Raw genomic sequence first — 14,200 nt, forward strand, 5'->3', positions numbered from 1 at the left:
GGGCGATGACATGGAGGAGATTTCAGAGATAGGGAGGGGCGAGGACTTGGAGGAGATTACAGAGATAGGGAGGGGTGAGGACCCGGAGGAGAATACAGAGATATGGAGGGGCGAGGATCTGGAGGAGATTACAGAGATAGGGAGGGGCGAGGACCTGGAGGAGATTAGAGAGAAATGGAGGGGATAGGACATGGAGGAATTTAGAAAGAAGGATAGGTATTTTAAAATCAAGTTATTCCTGGAGCAGGAGTCAATGTAGACCAGTGAGTACAGTGGTGATAGGGGAAAGGGACTTAGTGTGAGTTAATGTAGGTCAGTGAGTACAGGGGTGATAGGGAATGGGACTTGGTGTGTGTTAATGTAGGGCAGTGAGTACAGGGGTGATAGAGGAACGGGACTTGGTGTGTGTTAATGTAGGGCAGTGAGTACAGGGGTGATAGGGGAAGGGGACTTTGTGTGTGTTAATGTAGGGCAGTGAGTACAGGGGTGATAGGGAATGGGACTTGGTGTGTGTTAATGTAGGGCAGTGAGTACAGGGGTGATAGAGGAACGGGACTTGGTGTGTGTTAATGTAGATCAGTGAGTACAGGGGTGATAGGGGAAGGGGACTTGGTGTGTGTTAATGTAGGGCAGTGAGTACAGGGGTGATAGGGAATGGGACTCGGTGTGTGTTAATGTAGGTCAGTGAGCACAGGGGTGATAGGGGAAAGCGACTTAGTGTGTGTTAATGTAGGGCAGTGAGTACAGGGGTGATAGGGAATGGGACTTGGTGTGTGTTAATGTAGGGCAGTGAGTACAGGGGTGATAGGGAATGGGACTTGGTGTGTGCTAATGTAGGTCAGTGAGTACAGGGGTGATAGGGAATGGGACTTGGTGTGTGTTAATGTAGGTCACTGAGTACAGGGGTGATAGGGGAACGGGAATTTGTGTGAGTTAATGTAGGTCAGTGAGTACAGGGGTGATAGGGGAATGGGACTTGGTGTGTGTTAATGTCGGTCAGTGAGCACAGGGGTGATAGGGGAACGGGACTTGGGGTGTGTTAATGTAGGTCAGTGAGTACAGGGGTGATAGGGAACGGGACTTGGCGTGTGTTAATGTAGGTCAGTGAGTACAGGGGTGATAAGGGAACGGGACCTGGTGTGTGTTAATGTTCGGTCAGTGAGTACAGGGGGTGATAGGGGAACGGGACTTGGTGTGTGTTAATGTAGGTCAGTGAGTACAGGGGTGATAGGGAACGGGACTTGGTGTGTGTTAATGTAGGTCAGTGAGTACAGGGGTGATAGGGGACGGGACTTGGTGTGTGTTAATGTAGGTCAGTGAGTACAGGGGTGATAGGGAACGGGACTTGGTGTGTGTTAATGTAGGTCAGTGAGTACAGGGGTGATAGGGGAACGGGACTTGGTGTGAGTTAATGTAGGTCAGTTAGTACAGGGGTGATTGGGGAACGGGACTTGGTGTGAGTTAATGTAGGTCAGTGAGTACAGGGGTGATAGGGGAATGGGACTTGGTGTGAGTTAATGTAGGTCAGTGAGTACAGGGGTGATCGGGGAATGGGACTTGGTGTGAGTTAATGTAGGTCAGTGAGTACAGGCTGATAGGGGAAAGGGACTTGGTGTGTGTTAATGTAGGTCAGTGAGTACAGGGGTGATAGGGAACGGGACTTGGTGTGAGTTAATATAGGTCAGTGAGTACAGGGGTGATAGGGGAATGGGACTTGGTGTGAGTTAATGTAGGTCAGTGAGTACAGGGGTGATAGGGGAATGGGACTTGGTGTGTGTTAATGTAGGTCACTGAGTACAGGGGTGATAGGGGAACGGGAATTTGTGTGAGTTAATGTAGGTCAGTGAGTACAGGGGTGATAGGGGAATGGGACTTGGTGTGTGTTAATGTCGGTCAGTGAGCACAGGGGTGATAGGGAACGGGACTTGGCGTGTGTTAATGTAGGTCAGTGAGTACAGGGGTGATAAGGGAACGGGACCTGGTGTGTGTTAATGTTCGGTCAGTGAGTACAGGGGGTGATAGGGGAACGGGACTTGGTGTGTGTTAATGTAGGTCAGTGAGTACAGGGGTGATAGGGAATGGGACGTGGTGTGTGTTAATGTAGGTCAGTGAGTACAGGGGTGATAGGGGACGGGACTTGGTGTGAGTTAATGTAGGTCAGTGAGTACAGGGGTGATAGGGAACGGGACTTGGTGTGTGTTAATGTAGGTCAGTGAGTACAGGGGTGATAGGGGAACGGGACTTGGTGTGAGTTAATATAGGTCAGTGAGTACAGGGGTGATAGGGGAATGGGACTTGGTGTGAGTTAATGTAGGTCAGTGAGTACAGGGGTGATCGGGGAATGGGACTTGGTGTGAGTTAATGTAGGTCAGTGAGTACAGGCTGATAGGGCAAAGGGACTTGGTGTGTGTTAATGTCGGTCAGTGAGTACAGGGGTGATAGGGGAATGGGACTTGGTGTGTGTTAATGTAGGTCAGTGAGTACAGGGGTGATAGGGAACGGGACTTGGTGTGTGTTAAGGTAGGTCAGTGAGTACAGGTGTGATCGGGGAACGGGACTTGGTGTGAGTTAATGTAGGTCAGTGAGTACAGGGGTGATAGGGGAAAGGGACTTGGTGTGTGTTAAGGTAGGTCAGTGAGTACAGGGGTGATAGGGAATGGGACTTGGTGTGTGTTAATGTAGGTCAGTGAGTACAGGGGTGATAGGGGAACGGGACTTGGTGTGAGTTAATGTAGGTCAGTTAGTACAGGGGTGATTGGGGAACGGGACTTGGTGTGAGTTAATGTAGGTCAGTGAGTACAGGGGTGATAGGGGAACGGGACTTGGTGTGTGTTAATGTAGGTCAGTGAGTACAGGGGTGATAGGGGAACGGGACTTGGTGTGAGTTAATGTAGGTCAGTTAGTACAGGGGTGATTGGGGAACGGGACTTGGTGTGAGTTAATGTAGGTCAGTGAGTACAGGGGTGATAGGGGAACGGGACTTGGTGTGAGTTAATGTAGGTCAGTTAGTACAGGGGTGATTGGGGAACGGGACTTGGTGTGTGTTAATGTAGGTCAGTGAGTACAGGGGTGACAGGGGAACGGGACTTGGTGTGAGTTAATGTAGGTCAGTGAGTACAGGGGTGATAGGGGAACGGGACTTGGTGTGAGTTAATGTAGGTCAGTGAGTACAGGGGTGATTGGGGAACGGGACTTGGTGTGAGTTAATGTAGGTCAGTGAGTACAGGGGTGATAGGGGAAAGGGACTTGGTGTGTGTTAAGGTAGGTCAGTGAGTACAGGGGTGATCGGGAACGGGACTTGGTGTGTGTTAATGTAGGTCAGTGAGTACAGGGGTGATAGGGAACGGGACTTGGTCTGTGTTAAGGTAGGTCAGTGAGTACAGGGGTGATAGGGGAACGGGACTTGGTGTGTGTTAATGTAGGTCAGTGAGTACAGGGGTGATAGAGAACGGGACTTGGTGTGTGTTAATGTAGTTCAGTGAGTACAGGGGTGATCGGGGAAAGGGACTTGGTGTGAGTTAATGTAGGTCAGTGAGTACAGGGATGATAGGGATGATAGGGAACGGGACTTGGTGTGTGTTAATGTAGGTCAGTGAGTACAGGGATGATAGGGAACGGGACTTGGTGTGAGTTAATGTAGGTCAGTTAGTACAGGGGTGATTGGGGAACGGGACTTGGTGTGAGTTAATGTAGGTCAGTGAGTACAGGGGTGACAGGGGAACAGGACTTGGTGTGTGTTGATGTAGATCAGTGAGTACAGGGGTGATAGGGGAACGGGACTTGGTGTGTGTTAATGTAGGTCAGTGAGTACAGGGGTGATAGGGAACGGGACTTGGTGTGTGTTAATGTAGATCAGTGAGTAAAGGGGTGATAGGGAACGGGACTTGGTGTGTGTTAATGTAGGTCAGTGAGTACAGGGGTGATAGGGAACGGGACTTGGTGTGTGTTAATGTAGGTCAGTGAGTACAGGGGTGATTGGGGAACGGGACTTGGTGTGAGTTAATGCAGGTCAGTGAGTACAAGGGTGATTGGGGAACGGGACTTGGTGTGTGTTAATGTAGGTCAGTGAGTACAGGGGTGATAGGGAACGGGACTTGGCGTGTGTTAAGGTAGGTCAGTGAGTACAGGGGTGATCGGGGAACGGGACTTGGTGCGTGTTAATGTAGGTCAGTGAGAACAGGGGTGATAGGGGAATGGGACTTGGTGTGAGTTAATGTAGGTCAGTGAGTACAAGGGTGATAGAGGAACGGGACTTGGTGTGTGTTAATGTAGGTCAGTTAGTACAGGGGTGATAGGGAACGGGACTTGGTGTGTGTTAATGTAGGTCAGTGAGTACAGGGGTGATAGGGAACGGGACTTGGTGTGTGTTAATGTAGGTCAGTGAGTACAGGGGTGATAGGGGAACGGGACTTGGTGTGAGTTCATGTAGGTCAGTTAGTACAGGGATGATAGGGCACGGGACTTGGTGTGTGTTAATGTAGGTCAGTGAGTACAGGGGTGATAGGGAACGGGACTTGGTGTGAGTTAATGTAGGTCAGTGAGTACAAGGGTGATAGGGGAATGGGACTTGGTGTGAGTTAATGTAGGTCAGTTAGTACAAGGGTGATAGGGGAATGGGACTTGGTGTGTGTTAATGTAGGTCAGTGAGTACAGGGATGATAGGGAACGGGACTTGGTGTGTGTTAATGTCAGTCAGTGATCACAGGGGTGAGAGGGGAATGGGACTTGGTGTGAGTTAATGTAGGTCAGTGAGTACAGGGGTGATAGGGGAACGGGACTTGGTGTGTGTTAATGTAGGTCAGTGAGTACAGGGGTGATGGGGGAAAGGGACTTGGTGTGTGTTAAGGTAGGTCAGTGAGTACAGGGGTGATAGGGAACGGGACTTGGTGTGTGTTAATGTAGGTCAGTTAGTACAGGGGTGATAGGGAACGGGACTTGGTGTGAGTTAATGTAGGTCAGTTAGTACAGGGATGATAGGGAACGGGACTTGGTGTGTGTTAATGTAGGTCAGTTAGTACAGGGGTGATAGGGAACGGGACTTGGTGTGTGTTAATGTAGGTCAGTGAGTACAGGGGTGATAGGGAACGGGACTTGGTGTGTGTTAATGTAGGTCAGTGAGTACAGGGGTGATAGGGGAATGGGACTTGGTGTGAGTTAATGTAGGTCAGTGAGTACAGGGGTGATAGGGGAAAGGGACTTGGTGTGTGTTAAGGTAGGTCAGTGAGTACAGGGGTGATAGGGAACGGGTCTTGGTGTGTGTTAATGTAGGTCAGTTAGTACAGGGGTGAGAGGGAACGGGACTTGGTGTGTGTTAATGTAGGTCAGTTAGTACAGGGGTGATAGGGAACGGGACTTGGTGTGTGTTAATGTAGGTCAGTGAGTACAGGGGGTGATAGGGGAACGGGACTTGGTGTGAGTTAATGTAGGTCAGTGAGTGCAAGGGTGATCGAGGAACGGGACTTGGTGTGTGTTAATGTAGGTCAGTTAGTACAGGGGTGATAGGGAACGGGTCTTGGTGTGTGTTAGGACATGGGAAGCAGAGTTTTGGATGAGTTCAAGATTACGGAGAGTAGAATGTGGGAGACCAGCCAGGAGTGCAATGGAATAATCAAGTGTAGAGATGACAAAGGCATGAATGAGAGTTTCAGCAGCAGATAAGCTGAGGCAGGGCAGAGGATGCACAATGTTACTGAGGAGGAAAAAGGCAGTCTTAGTGATGGTGCAGATAGGTGGTCACTTTCTGATTTTGGGGTCAAATATGACACTAAGGTTGCAAACAGACTGGTTTAGTTTCACACTGTTGCCAAGGAGCGGAATGGACTCAGTAGCAATGGAATACAGTTTGTGGTGAGGACTGAAAAGAATAGCTTTGATCTTCTCAATATTTATTCGGAGGATATTTCTGCTCCTCCAGTAATGGATGTTGGACAGGCAGTCTGGAAAATTAGATAGTGAAGGGGCCAAGAGAGGTGGTGGTGAGGTAGAGCTAGGTGCTGTCACCCTATATGTGGAAACAGATGCTGCGCTTTTGGACGATGTCGCTGAGGTGCAGCATGTAGACAAGCAATAGAAGGGGACCAAGGACAGATCCTTAGAGGACACAGGGGGAATAGGGACCAGTGTTAGTCAGTGACTGGGTTAATGAATAGGGGCCAGTGTTAGTCAGTGACTGCGTTAATGAATAGGGACCAGTGTTAGTCAGTGACTGCGTTAATGAATAGGGACCAGTGTTAGGCAGTGACTGGGTTAATGAATAAGGATCAGTGTTAGGCAGTGACTGGGTTAATGAATAGGGACCAGTGTTAGTCAGTCACTGGGTTAATGAATAGGGACCAGTGTTAGTCAGTGACTGGGTTAATGAATAGGGACAGATTATCACAGGTAATCATTCCTGTTCTGTTGCCACTGGTGCTGTCAATCTCCCCACATACAGTTTCCACACGAGCCGCTCTCCCACTTGGCTCCATTCTGCACTCCGATTGGATGCCGGACTTGGCGCTGCCACGTACGCGAATGTCGTCCACAATGATTGGCCGCTCTGGTATAATGAAGCCAAACTCCTTCATGTACCTGGTGACACAGCACAACGTATTAGTTCTGCGGAGCATCAAGTTAGCGCAAATTGCGTTCCTCCCCACAATCGACCAACACAACATTCTCCCAACAAACCACCCCCCTCCACCCCACCCCACAATCAACCAACACAACCCCACCCCCCGACATTCTACCAACAACCCCACCCCGCCCCACAATCTACCAGCACCAACCCACAGCACATTTGCCACTTGCCAAGGCTCGGAGGAAGAAGACCTGACTGAGCAGGCTCTGGTTTTAGAGATTCAACCTCTGATGCAAAATAAAGGGTCGGAACAGCCTTCTCAGAATCAAAGTACGTTGGAGGGGTTACAGTCTGGGATGTCCTGTGGGGTGTCAGAGTGCTGGGTTTTAGAATACACCCAGTGGCGATGAGTGGCGATGAAAAGGCTTACAGTATGCGGTACCCAAATGTGCCCCTCACAAGCTATGGGGAAACAGAGTATGGGATGATCCATCGGGTTTTAAGGTGACGGGCCACAGTATGGGATGATCCATAAAAACATAAGAAGTAGGAGCAGGAGCAGGAGGAGGCCATTCGGTCCCTCGAGCCTGCTCTGCCATTCAGTAAGATCATGACTGATCTGATTACAGCCTCAACTCCCCTTTCCTGCCTGCCACCCATAACCCTTGACTCCCTTGCAAATCAAAAATCTGTCTGACTCAGCCTTGAATATATTCAATGACCCAGCCTCCACTGCTGTTTGGGGAAGAGAATTCCAAATAATAAAAGCAAAATACTGCAGATGCTGGAAATCTGAAATAAAAACAAGAAATGCTGGAAATACTCAGTAGGTCTGGCAGCATCCATGAAGAGAGAAGCAGAGTTAATGTTTAAGGCCGATGGACTTCTTCAGTGCTGTTTCTGTTTCCAGAATTTTCTGTTTTTAAAGGGATGATAGCACAAGGCAAAAGGGACAAGTAAAAAAAGAAAAAAATGTCTTACTAATTTGATTGAGTATTTTGAGGAAGTGACGAAGATGATTGATGAAGGAAGGGCAGTGGATGTCGTCTATATGGACTTTAGTAAAGCCTTTGACAAGGTCCCGCATGGCAGACTGGTACAAAAGGTGAAGTCACACGGGATCAGAGGTGAGCTGGCAAGATGGATACAGAACTGGCTCTGTCATAGAAGACAGAGGGTATCAGTGGAAGGGTGCTTTTCTGAATGGAGGGATGTGACTAGTGGTGTTCCGCAGGGATCAGTGCTGGGACCTTTGCTCTTTGTAGTATATATAAATGATTTGGAGGAAAATGTAGCTGGTCTGATTAGTAAGTCTGCGGACGACACAAAGGTTGGTGGAGTTGCGGATAATGATGAGGATTGTCAGAAGATACAGCAGGATATAGATCGGTTGGAGACTTGGGCGGAGAAATGGCAGATGGAGTTTAATCCGGACAAATGTGAGGTAATGCATTTTGGAAGGTCTAATGCAGGTGGGAGGTATACAGTAAATGGCAGAACCCTTAGGAGTATTGACAGGCAGAGAGATCTGGGCATACAGGTTCACAGGTCACTGAAAGTGGCAACGCAGGTGGATAAGGTAGTCAACAAGGCATACGGCATACTTGCCTTCATCGGTCGGGGCATAGAGTATAAAAATTGGCAAGTCATGTTGCAGCTGTACAGAACCTTAGTTAGGCCACACTTAGAATATTGCGTGCAATTCTGGTCGCCACACTACCAGAAGGACGTGGAGGCTTTGGAGAGGGTACAGAGGAGGTTTACCAGGATGTTGCCTGGTCTGGAGGGCATTAGCTATGAGGAGAGGTTGGAAAAACTCGGATTGTTTTCAGTGGAACGATGGAGGTGGAGGGGCGACATGATAGAGGTTTACAAAGTTAGGAGCGGCATGGACAGAGTGGATAGTCAGAAGCTTTTTCCCAGGGTGGAAGAGTCAGTTACTAGGGGACATAGGTTTAAGGTGCGAGGGGCAAAGTTTAGAGAGGATGTGTGATGCAAGTTTTTTTACACAGAGGGTGGTGAGTGACTGGAACTTGGTGCCAGGGGAGGTGGTGGAAGCAGATACGATAGCGACGTTTAAGAGACATCTTGACAAATACATGAATAGGAAGGGAATAGAGGCATATGGGCCCCGGAAGTGCAGAAGTTGTTAGTTTAGGCAGGCATCAAGATCGGCGCAGGCTTGGAGGGCCGAATGGCCTGTTCCTGTGCTGTACTGTTCTTTGTTCTTTGAATTTATCTAAGTGCCCTGCTATAACATCTTTAATAATAGCTCCTAACATTTTCCCTAAGACAGATGTTAAGCTAACCGGCCTGTAGTTTCCTGTTTCCTGTCTCCCTCCCTTTTTGGATCAAGGTGTTGCATGCTCTATTTTCCAAATCCAATGGAACCTTCCCCGAATCTAGGGAATTTTGGAAAATTAAAACCAATGCATCAACTATCTCACTAGCCACTCTTTTAAGACCCTAGGATGAAGTTCATCAGGGCCTGAGTACTTGTCAGTACCACTTCCCTGGTGATTGTAATTTTCTTGATTTCCTCTCTCCCTTCCATTTCCTGATTTACAGCTATTTCTGGGATGTTACTTGTATCCTCTGTTGTGAAGACTGATGCAAAATACCAGTTCAATTCATCTGCCATCTCCTTATTTTCCATTATTAATTCCCCAGGCTCACTTTCTATAGGACCAGTGCTCACTTTGTTAACTTTTCTTTTTTAAATATCTGTAGAAACTCTTACTATCTGTTTTTATATCTCTCGTACTCTAATTTTTCCCTCCATATCAATTTTTAGTCATTCTTTGCTATACTGTCCAATCATCTGAACTGCCACCCAACTTTGTGCAATTATATGCTTTTACTTTAAGTTTGATACTATCTTTAACTTTTCTAGTTAACCACAGATAGTGGGTCCTCCCCTTGGAATTTTTCTTTTTGTTGGAATGTATCTATTTTGTGTATTCTGAAATATCCCCTTAAATGTCTGCCACTGCATCTCTATTGAACTATCCCTTAACCTAATTTGCCAGTTCACTTTAGCTCGCTCTGCTTTCATGCCCTCATAATTGCCCTTATTTAAGTTTAAGATACTTGTCTTAGACCCACTCTTCTCGCCCTCAAACTGAATGTAAAATTCAAACATATTATGATCACTGCTACCTAGGGATGCCTTCAGTATGCCGTCATTAATGAATCCTATCTCGTTGCACAATTCCAGGTCTAGTATAGCCTGCTCTCTGGTTGATTCCAGAACATGCTGTTCTAAGAAACTATCCCAAAAACATTCTACGAATTCCTCATCTAGGCTACCTTTGTCCATCTGAATTTTCCAATCTATATGTAGATTAAAATCCCCCATGATATTGCTGTACCTTTCTGACAAGGTCCCATTATTTCTTCCTTTATGCTCTGTCCTACTGTGTGGTTACTGTTAGGTGGCCTGTACACCACTCCCACAAGTGACTTCTTGCCTTTATTATTTTTCATCTCTACCCAAACCGCTTCTACATCCTGGTCTCCTGAACTTAGGTCACCCCTCTCTAATGTGCTAATACCATCATTAATTAACAGAGCCACCCCTGCACCTTTTCCTAGCTTCCTGTCCTTCCTAAATGCCATGTAACCTTCAATATTCAGGTCCCAATCTATGTAATCTTGCAGCATGTCTCTGTAATGGCTATCAGATCATATTTATTTCTTTCTATTTGTGCTTTCAGTTCTTCTGTTTTGTTTTGAATGCTACGTGTATTCAGATACAGAGCCTTTAGTTTTGTCCTTTTATTATTATTGTAACCTCTAGCCTTATCTGTTGATTTACTCTTAGATTTGTACACTCTGTCCCTTCCTGTCACAGTCTGTTTATCATTTCCCATATTAATACCTTTCTCTCTTGCCTTGTCTCTACTCTTTGATTTTCCACATCTTCCCAAATTTGATCCCTTTCCCCCACTATTCAGTTTGAAACCCTCTCGACTTCCCTACTTATGCGGCTTGCTAGAACACCAGCCCCAGCACGGTTCAGCTGCAGACCGCCCCAGTGTTACAGCCTCCACTTTCCCCAGTACTGGTGCCGGTGTCTGACAAACTGGAACTCACTTCTACCACACCAGTCTTTGAGCCACGCATTCATTTCTATAATCCAGAGATTATTACCTTTGAGGTTCTGCTTCTTAATTTGGTGTCTAGCTCCTCATACTGACCATGCAGAACCTTGTTCCTTGTCCTGCCTATGTCATTGGTACCTACGTATGGCTGGATACCCCCACCCCCACCCCCACATTGTACTTTCCTCTCCAGCCCTGAGCAGATGTCCCGAACCCTGGCACCGGGCAAGCAACACAGCCTTCTGGACACTCACTGTTTGCTGCAGAGATCAGTGTCAATCCCCCTCATTATACAGTCGCCTACCACCACTACATTCCTTTTTGCTCCCCTCACTTGAATGGCCTCCTGTACCACTGCGCCATGGTCAGTTAGCTCATCCACCCTGCAGCCCCCACCCTCTTCCAAACAAGCTGAAAGAACCTCAAACCTGTTGGACAATCGCAAAGGCTGAGGCTCCTGCACTCCTGCCCTCTGGGTCCCTTTACCTGCCTCAGCTGCAGCCACACTCTCCTGTTCCTGACTACTGACCAAATCAGACCACCCAATCCTAAGGGGTGTGACCACCTCCTGGTACAAGACGTCCAGGCAACATACCCCTCCTTGATGTGCTGCAGTGTCTGCAGCTCGGCCTCCAGCGCAATGACTCTGAGCCGAAGCTCCTCGAGCCTCAAAAATTTATTGCCGACGTGTTTGCCCTGGGTCACACTGGCATCCAGAAGCTGCCACATGCTGCAGCCAAAGGAAATCACCTGTCCGGCCATCCTTAATGTGCTGAAATTAACTACCCAATTATTATATGTTTATAGAATAGAGAACATAGAACAGTACAGCACAGTACAGGCCCTTCGGCCCACGATGTTGTGCCAAACATTTAACCTACTCTAAGATCAAACTACCTACATACCCTTCATTCTACTATCATCCATGTACCTATCCAAGAGTCGCTTAAATGTCCCTAATGTATCTGCTTCTACTACCACCGCTGGCAATGCATTCCACGCACCCACCACTCTCTGTGTAAAGAACCTACCTCTGACATCTCCCCGAAACCTTCCTCCAATCACCTGAAAATTATGCCCCCTGGTGATAGCCCTTTCCGCCCTGGGAAAAAGTCTCTGGCTATCCACTCTATCTATGCCTCTCATCATCTTGTACCCCTCTATCAAGTCACCTCTCATCCCTCTACGTTCCAATGAGAAAAGCCCTAGCTCCCTCAACCTTTCTTCGTAAGACATGCCCTCCAGTCCAGGCAGCATCCTGGTAAATCTCCCCTGCACCCTCTCTAAAGCTTCCACATCCTTCCTATAATGAGGCGACCAGAACTGAACACAATATTCCAAGTGTGGTCTAACCAGGGCTTTATAGAGCTGCAGCATAACCTCGCGGCTCTTAAACTCAATCCCCCTGTTAATGAAAGCCAACACTCCATACGCCTTCTTAACAACCCTATCAACTTGGGTGGCAACTTTGAGCAACCTATGGACATGGACCCCAAGATCCCTCTGTTCCTCCACACAACCAAGAATCCTGTCTTTCAGCCTGTATTCTGCATTCAAATTCGACCTTCCAAAATGAATCACTTCACACTTTTCCAGGTTGAACTCCATCTGCCACTTCTCAGCCCAGCTCTGCATCCTGTCAATGTCCCGTTGCAACCGACAACAGCCTTCCACACTATCCACAACTCCAGCAACCTTCGTGTCATCGGCAAACTTGCTAACCCATCCTTCCACTTCCTCATTCAAGACATTTATAAAAATCACAAAGAGCAGAGGTCCCAGAACAGATCCCTGCGGAACACCACTGGTCACCGAGCTCCAGGCTGAATACTTTCCATCTACTACCACCCTCTGACTTCTATGGGCCAGCCAATTCTGTATCCAGACAGCCAAATTTCCCTGTATCCCATGCCTCCTTACTTTCTGAATGGGCCTACCATGGGGAACCTTATTAAACGCTTTGCTAAAATCCATATGCACCACATCCACTGCTCTTCCTTCATCAATGTGTTTTGTCACATCTTCAAAGAATTTAATAAGGCTTGTGAGGCATGACCTGCCCCTCACAAAGCCATGCTGACTGTCTCTAATCAAACCATGCTTTTCCAAATAATCATAAATCCTGTCTCTCAGAATCCTCTCCAATAATTTGCCCACTACCGACATAAGACTGACTGGTCTATAATTCCCAGGGTTATCCCTATTCCCTTTCTTGAACAAGGGAATAAAATTTGCCACCCTCCAATCATCTGGTACTACTCCAGTGGACAGTGAGGACGCAAAGATCATTGACAAAGGCGCGGCAATCTCTTCCCTCGCTTCCCGTAATATCCTTGGGTATATCCCGTCTGGCCCCGGGGACTTATCTGTCCTCATGTCTTTCAAAATTTCCAGCACATCCTCCCTCTTAACATCAACCTGTTCGAGCATATCAGCCTGTTTCACGCTGTCCTCACAAACGACCAGGTCCCTCTCACTAGTGAATACTGAAGCAAAGTATTCATTTAGGAGCTCCCCTACCTCCTCCGACCCCAGGCACAAGTTCCCTCCACTATCCCTGATCGGCCCTACCCTCACTCTGGCCATCCTCTTGTTCCTCACATAAGTGTAGAACGCCTTGGGATTTTCCTTAATCCTACCCGCCAAGACTTTTTCATGTCCCCTTCTAGCTCTCCATTCTTCAGTTCCTCCCTGGCTACCTAGTAACCCTCTAGAGCCCTGTCTGATCCTTGCTTCCTCAACCTTAAGTAAGCTTCCTTCTTCCTCTTGACTAGCTGTTCCACATCTCTAGTCATCCAAGGTTCCTTCACCCTACCATCCCTTCCTTGCCTCATCGGGACAAACCTATCCAGCAGTCGCAGCAAGTGCTCCCTAAACAACCTCCACATTTCTGTCGTGCATTTCCCTGAGAACATCTGTTCCCAATTTATGCTCCCCTGTTCCTGCCTAATAGCATTGTAATTCCCTCTCCCCCGATTAAATATTTTCCCATCCCGTCTGCTCGTATCCCTCTCCATGACTATAGTAAAGGTCAGGGAGTTGTGATCACTATCACCGAAATGCTCTCCCACCGAGAGATCTGCCACCTGGCCTGGTTCGTTGCCAAGCACCAAGTCCAACACAGCCTCCCCTCTAGTCGGCCTATCTACATATTGAGTCAGGAAACCTTCCTGGACACACCTGACAAAAACTGCTCCATCCAAACTATTTGCACTAAGGAGGTTCCAATCAATATTAGGGAAGTTGAAGTCACCCATGACAACAACCCTGTTACTTCTGCACCTTTCCAAAATCTGCCTCCCAATCTGTTCCTCCATGTCTCTGTTGCTATTGGGGGGTCTATAGAAAACTCCCAACAAAGTGACTGCTCCTTTCCTGTTTCTGACTTCCACCCATACTGACTCAGTAGACAAACCCTCCTCGACGACCTCCCTTTCTGCAGCTGTGATACTACCCCTGATTAGCAATGCCACTCCCCCACCTCTTTTACCTCCCTCCCTATTCCTTTTGAAACATCTAAACCCCGGAACATCCAACA

General features: G+C 47.7%; 1 protein-coding gene across 2 annotated transcripts in view; it reads right to left on the reverse strand.

Moving 5' to 3' along the window:
• oplah (5-oxoprolinase, ATP-hydrolysing) overlaps window positions 1-14,200 on the reverse strand; it is a 203,186-nt gene that overhangs the window by 58,044 nt on the left and 130,942 nt on the right. For both annotated transcript variants that reach the window (XM_068016020.1, XM_068016011.1), the window contains exon 15: window positions 6,432-6,570. In XM_068016020.1, coding sequence (XP_067872121.1) covers window positions 6,432-6,570 — 139 coding nt within the window. The remainder of the gene's footprint in view (window positions 1-6,431; window positions 6,571-14,200) is intronic.

This window comes from Heterodontus francisci, chromosome 2 (genome assembly GCF_036365525.1).
Source record: "Heterodontus francisci isolate sHetFra1 chromosome 2, sHetFra1.hap1, whole genome shotgun sequence".
Classification (NCBI taxonomy): Eukaryota; Metazoa; Chordata; class Chondrichthyes; order Heterodontiformes; family Heterodontidae; genus Heterodontus; species Heterodontus francisci.